The sequence below is a fragment of the Drosophila busckii genome, chromosome 2R, assembly GCF_011750605.1.
Source record: "Drosophila busckii strain San Diego stock center, stock number 13000-0081.31 chromosome 2R, ASM1175060v1, whole genome shotgun sequence".
Taxonomy (NCBI): Eukaryota; Metazoa; Arthropoda; class Insecta; order Diptera; family Drosophilidae; genus Drosophila; species Drosophila busckii.
The window spans coordinates 10,381,401-10,388,532 of NC_046605.1; the positions used below are offsets into that span (position 1 = coordinate 10,381,401).

The window sequence follows — 7,132 nt, forward strand, 5'->3', positions numbered from 1 at the left end:
TTTTGCTAAAATTTTAAATTTATTTGTACGAAAAAAGAACTGACAACAAACACAGGCATAGAACTCATTGAAGCTGATAACACACATAGATTGTTACTCCACACACACACACATACACATGCAAGTGTATGCATTCATATAGACAGACAGACACACACAGCGAGACGGACAGACTGACCGGCAAACCAGATCATATGCTTTAAATGCAGTTAAATCACGTTATGCCTCGATAAATGCGGTTAATCGAGAAGAGAAGACTTCTTGATTGCTTTATGGCCTGCCATATTGTTGGTGTTGTTGTTGTTTTTGCTGTTAAATAAACAAACGCGCACATAAATAACACTTGTTGAGATCGTCGGGGAAGGGAGGCGTAAGTGGACTGCAATGGCTTTGGTCCATTCATTAAGTTCTTGTATTGGCCTGGCGTGCTTTTTAGAGCGCGTGAGCAGCGTGCGCGTGAGCACTTGAAATGAATTATGCTGTTGGGTTAACGGGGGCGGTTAACGCTGATGCCGCTGTCGCTGCCGCTGCCAACGTCGACGCAGACGTCTCAATTGTAGCTGCGCTGCCCGGTTGATCTTTTTATGCGCCGCCTGTCGTTCTCGTTTGCCCCATCCTTCTGCAGTTGGCTGCGTGGAGTGTGCAAATGCGCCAATATTATTAATGACTCTCACGCTCTTCAATTGAACTAAACGCGCCCGCATTTAAAACTGAAGCTTGCGCTGCCGCCTCCTCTCCACTCTCCCACTCACTTGCGCACGCGCTCTCTCGCTCTCTCACTCTCTTGCTGTCTCGCATGCTGTTGGAGAGTCGTCGGCTGCTGCTTCTGCTGCTGCCTGTGCTCATTTGCTGATCATTCGTCGAGTTGTGCAAAACAAAATCGTTGCGCGTTCCTTTGCTCGTCTCGATCGAAATATTTTTGGTTAAAAAGCAACTGTAACGTAATTAGTCTCGCTCAGTGCTAGACAAACCGTGCTATCGTGTGGATTACTAAAAAGAAATAAGAAGAAAGAACGAAACTCAAACAGTGACATGTCATATAAGAGCAATCTTCTGGGCCTGTGCCTGCTGGCCACAGCGCTAATACTGCAAGTTGTCTGTGCTAACGTTGTGACAAACGAAGTGACCGATGATTTCTATAGTAAGTGGCTTGCATTTTTTGAGCTAAGCCCAACACTCACCCACCCAATCCCAACCTAATCTTTGTAGTGCTGCAAGGCGTGCGTGTGTATTCAAACGATCGTCAGTGTACGCTGCTTGGAGGCATCTGCGTGAAGTCGAGCGACTGCAGCCTGCCGACCACCAACAAGGGTCTCTGCCCCACCAATGCGCATCTGGGCGTTGAATGCTGCTATGAGCGTAAGTAGTTGCTGACTTTTGTGCGTGGCTTTGGCTGGTTTTGGTTTTAATATTTGCTGCTTTCACTTGCTTCTCTTTCTTGCAAACAGTCCCACGTCAATGATTGTAATCCTTAAACGCCTTTGCAAATTGCTTCCTATATTAATAATATTAATAGTGTTTGTTTTATTTTTTTTGTGTAAATTGAAATTGGTATTATTTGTTGTACTCATCTATTGTTCTTGTCTGTCTCTCCACCACCCTCAATTAACTACTCCACAACACACACACACATTTTGTACTCCCACAACTGTTTGCCCCCTCCCAACTATGTTGCCGTTGCAGTGCCGGTTAGACCAGCGCCGTGTACGGATCACTTGGGAGTGTGCATGGATCGATGCAACCAGATGCTACAGCGACCTGGCACCGACTGCGAGAATGGACAAGTCTGCTGTGTTTTGGTGGTCTAAGTTAATGTCAACTCTTCGAACGAAAAACCAAAAAACAACAAAAGAATCTATTAAAACTATGAGCAACAATTGTCAACTATAGACGACACGCACATACGCATATACCTATAACTATACATATATACATGTATTTATTTAATTACACACACATTACTTATAAACTTATAAACATATATTTTTGTACGAATATTTCGACTGCTGCAATAAATGCCACTGTAAATATTTTTAACTGAACTCAACGCGCCGCCACTTGAAATCAATTCCCATCTCACATGACAATGTGTGTGTGTCTCTCTCTGTGTGTGTGTGTGTATTTGTAAATATCAGCTGCTGATTATGTAAGTACTCTCTGAATCTGAATCATATGTCACAGCCCAAGTCAGGGACTGTGCTTATCGAATTCGAATTCGAGCTTCGAAATTCGAATTATATTGGAATGGGCTATGTTTTGCCATGTCACGTGTCAACAATTCACGTACAGTGCTGTTTATTGTTGGAAGCATATTCAAACTTTATATACATACATTTTTTTTTTATAGCCAACGCTGATTTGCAAACGCAAATAAACAATTACGTGTGCATTTAGTATATATATTAAGTATTATATTTATAATCTCGCTGTTTGGGTTTCAATGTCAAGTTCAGCTGAACCGTTCAAAGCTGACAAGACTCAAACTCAAACTCAAGCTCTCGCACTTTCCATAGTCCAAACATCTATTTAGTATTTTGTGTTTTCTAAATGTTTTGGCTACAGCATATTTTGTTAAAAATAAACGTCCTTGCATACAACAGATTTATCAGACACAGCGCGCCATATACTCGTGTCTGCTTTTATTTATGTTTTATTTATAAATTTGTTGCTTTTATTATTAAGTATGTTGTGCACGATTTCACAGCCAATGTTTGAGTTTGTATGTTCATTACACATTTTTATTTATAGTTCGGTTTGCTGGAGACAAAAGTTTAATGAATTGAGCCAAGGTAATGTTCGAATTTCCACGGCAATGTTAAATGAAAAAAGAATTGAAAATTTCAATGGAATTTTGTAGAAATATACAACAAATTTTGAATTTATTTTAGGCCTTACACGCTACATACAAAATTTAAAGAACCAGTTGGTGTTAAATAAAAGTGATGACAAGCATGTACTTAAAATTAGTTAACTAAGCTAAATATTTAAAAATTTATTTATTTATTATATTTATATATATACTTATTTTTTAAATTTCTTGTCTGTAAGTTGAAAGTAAAAGCGGCTTGTACTTCCCACTCAAGCTATTTACCTATGTTATCCTTCAGATATCAACAGTTCAACAGGTGTGAATTACATGCACTATCTATATGTTCTATATATATATGTTTGCAATGCACAAACATTGTTGTTGTTGTTATCAGTAGCTGCATTGCAATTTCTTAAAGAGACAAATACAAATTTAGCTTAACCTCCGCCAATGCCAGTGAAAACGACATGCGACTTTGACTCTGATCAGCAACAGCATCAGTTGGCCTTGCCTGGACATTGAAGCTGTGTGCACACTAAAAGTCTAATTTAGCGCATACTATATAGCGCACTATATAATATTGAATGAAAGCATACAAACTGCGTCTTAGAATCAAAGTTTGCACGATTTACAATAATGTAAGTGGCAGAGACACGGGCCGGAGCGTTCATATATAGTATATGGATGGGATTTTTTTTATTAATTTTTTTCATGTTGTATTTGGCGAGCTTATCAGCTGTCACGTAATAAATTATTATTCAAGTGTTTTTGTTTACGATTTCGGTTTCGATTTAAAACATTTCGACGCTCATAACTATGAGCTAATGCGCTCGACTCTTTTATTGTTATTGCCCCTGCTACATGTTATTAATATTATCTTTGTTTATGTACAAAGCGTGCTTTTAGTTGGGCTTTTGCCAGCTTTATTAGTTTGTAAAGGGGGTGGTGGAGGGTTGAGCTTGTTGCATTTGCTCAGACCGCACTACTCATGTCATAGTTCGCACTCATTTTTCACTTGACATAAACTGCGTCTCATCGCCGCAGGCGCTGGCAACGCAATTTGCATGTTCCAAGAACACACACACACACACGCTCACACTCATGTGTGTGTGCACATGTATTTACCTGTTACTTTTTTTCTTCATATTTTCTGCTTTAATTTTTATTTTGCATGTGGCTGTGGAGTATAAAAGAAAATGATTTTGTGGCATAAATTAACGCCAAGAGGCACACGAAACACTATTAAAAAATGCATCACACACACATACGCACACGCGCGCACACACACACACAAACACATGTGCGCATCGCGTATCCTTCAGCCAATGCTAGTGTATGTGTGTGTGTGTGTGTGCAAAGGATGCGACTGCGAGTCATTGGCTTATAGAAAAGCCAGGATATTCAGTGTGTCGTTGTCGTTGCCATCCTGATGATGTCATGCCATCAGCTCTACGTGCAGCTCTTTATGCAATTAATCCTTTTTTTTCCTCATGCCCATACTCATTCGCGTCTCCTCACATACATGTACACCTATGTATATATGTATATGAGTCTGTATTTATGCTTGAGCAAGTTGGTAAGTCTTCATAGCTGTCTGTCGGCGAAATGACTTTTTAAGTTAATTCCGTACATGGCCAATACACTAACCAGCATAGTTCCCAGCTAGTTATACAAGTCACACACAAATAAAATATTATGCAACTGTTTAAATTCGCAGCAGCAAAGCGAAACAAATAATATAATTTTAAAATTGTTAGCGCATTGCTTTAATTAGTTTAGCGTAGCTAAGTGTGCTATAATGACATCTCATGCTAATGTTTTACTAGAAGATTAATCTGTTCATTAAGAGTAAGAGTTTTTAAAAACAAAAAGCGTCAAAAGTCACTTATAAAGCCTAGTTATGATATATTATATTTTTATATATTTAAAAAGCATGCATTTTTATTTTCATTTGTTTGTAATTAAGCAGTTTGAATACTAAAAACAATATTTTGATATTTAGATTTGTAAATATAACACTGTCTTATTTAAATAAAAATATTAATTAAAATAAAGAAATTGTAAGCGCTTGATGTCAAGCTTTGAGTTAAATTATTTACACGCTTTGGATTTGGTTTAATTTGCTATTTAAATAAATAAAACGGCAGCGTTTTAGTCAGCATCAGCTTGCTGCATTATAATGAAAACTTTAGGTATTATTTGTCTGTTGATCGCAGTACTGAAGCTGCAAACAGTTGAAAGTTTTAGTAAGTGCATAAACTTAAAATATATGAGCTTATGCCATACGTTTTACTGCATTTAGGCAAGCAAGGTGTCTGGGTGTATGGTAAGTGCACGAGCCGGCACTCCTGTGTCGAACGCAGGGACTGTGCAGAACTAGCTAAGGACGAAAATGACGCGTGTCCAGACAGCGCACCAGACAGCGCAATTTGTTGCCAAAAAGGTGAGCACATCAGTAATAAGCGTATTTAAGCAATATATTCATATTCATTTATGATTGCTACAGTGAACTATAAGCAAGGATCTTATGCGTGTAGTGAGTACAAAGGCGAATGTACGAAGAAATGCACATTTAATAGAAACGATTTCGCCATAAGTCTAGGACGTTGTCCAAATGCCCTTAGATGCTGCAAGAATATTATGTGTGATGACTGTGAGGAACATAAACAATAGTGTTAAGTCACATTAGTCACATGCATTCATCAGCTTTGAATAAGTAAAGTAAATAAATTAAAGTTGTGCACGGCAGATCGTCAAATTACTTTGCATGTTAGTTTCCAACTGAGCCAATACACAATATATAAATATAACTATATTTCTTGATGAAATACTTTGCTACATGGATCAATGATACACAAGTTAATTATAGTCGTGTGGGAGTTCATCACTAAATATTAATGTCACAATAAAGAAAATAAGCCCAGATTTGATTATAAGCACTTTTTGTCTATTATTTTTATACACATTGAAATATAATTATGATTTAATTGTATTTAAATTATTATACTTCATTTTTAATTTAGAGACTTTCATTTTACAAATTATAAAACTTATAAAGGCTTTTATTTGGTTAATTATTATTTTCTTATTTTTGTTTCGCTTGGCTTGCATATGCACGTTGAATTAATTACTCGCTTAAGATTTGGCTTAATTGGTATTCCGCCTTAATAAAGCAATGATTAAGAAAAGATTTATAAGGGCTATAAAGTTTTATATCTTTTTAGTTAGCTGATGACGAGCTTGCTGCGTTATAATGAAAACTAATGAAGCTGCAAGCAAAAGAAAGCAATTGATTGCCCGGATGCCTCATATATTGCATAATCCTCATCTAGATTATCGATAGTCTATCTATCAAATATATATATATTAGCCTAATATTTTTGTGTGAATATATGTGTTTTTGTAATCTCAAAATTGTGTTAAAATGGCTCAAACTCTTTTAGTTTAGAAATTTCAATTTAGGAATTCTGTCAAAACTTTATCTCTCTTAATTTTGTAGTTGTAAGCAGGCATCTATTTTCAAAGTTTGGTTTTGATTTTCAATCTGATTTTCAAATAGTATGCCGTTTGCTTTAACTTGCTCCACTTTGATTTGTCACTTAAGATTTATGCAAATTTGCTGTGCTAATTCAATTATTTGGAATTCTTTGACAAATATGTTTAGCCATGGCAATTATGACGTTAACGTTACGTAAATGAAAGCTCAGCCTAGAAGGTGTGCAAATTGATGTGCTTTTGATGTGTGTGTGTGTGTGTGTGGCTTACGTGTCAGGCAAAAAGTCTTGGGGGCACAGTTGAAAATTTTAACAATTAGCAAAAAATGTTGCCACACAACAAAATTTTTGGAAGTGACGCAATATAGAAATTACAGCACCTTGGGGCAATTCACTTGTACAGCGTTTTTATTTTTTTCCTCCTTCGCCTGCTTGCGCTGCTAACGGGATTAACCGCAATTTCTTTAATTAAAATTTCACTCCACCTCGAAGATCTAAGGGCAAAGGCAACGGCAATGGCAACGGCAACACAGCAGTGCGCTGGATGGGTGAAGTGGTGGCTTGAAAGGATTGTAAATTACGCTGTCAGTCAGTCAGTCGTCGTCTGTCAACAACAATTAAAATGGTAAGCAACAGCACAAATTAAAAATTCATCTTCCGCTTTCCCACCTACTAAGTGTGTTGATAACTCATGTTTTTACCCGCTACCCATTTTTTTTTGCTATGCTGTATATATATTTTATGCTTTTTCGTTGTTGCTGTTGTTGTTTTTATCTATGCTAAGTATGTCTACTTGATATGCCAGCGGTCCTTTTTTAATTTGATTGGT

At 37.1% G+C, this 7,132-nt stretch overlaps 1 protein-coding gene across 2 annotated transcripts; it reads left to right on the forward strand.

Moving 5' to 3' along the window:
- Positions 1-761: 761 nt before the first annotated feature.
- On the forward strand, positions 762-1,994 carry LOC108595430 (U-scoloptoxin(19)-Tl1a). 2 transcript variants are annotated; one of them, XM_017980660.2, is made up of 3 exons: positions 762-1,141; positions 1,210-1,359; positions 1,449-1,773. In XM_017980660.2, exons 1-3 carry the CDS (start codon positions 1,033-1,035, stop codon positions 1,460-1,462), a joined length of 273 nt encoding a protein of 90 aa, XP_017836149.1. In that variant the 5' UTR covers positions 762-1,032; the 3' UTR covers positions 1,463-1,773. The 2 variants fall into 2 exon arrangements, with proteins under 2 accessions (XP_017836149.1, XP_017836148.1); XM_017980659.2 differs by having other exon boundaries at positions 828-1,141; positions 1,684-1,994.
- Positions 1,995-7,132: the final 5,138 nt, after the last annotated feature.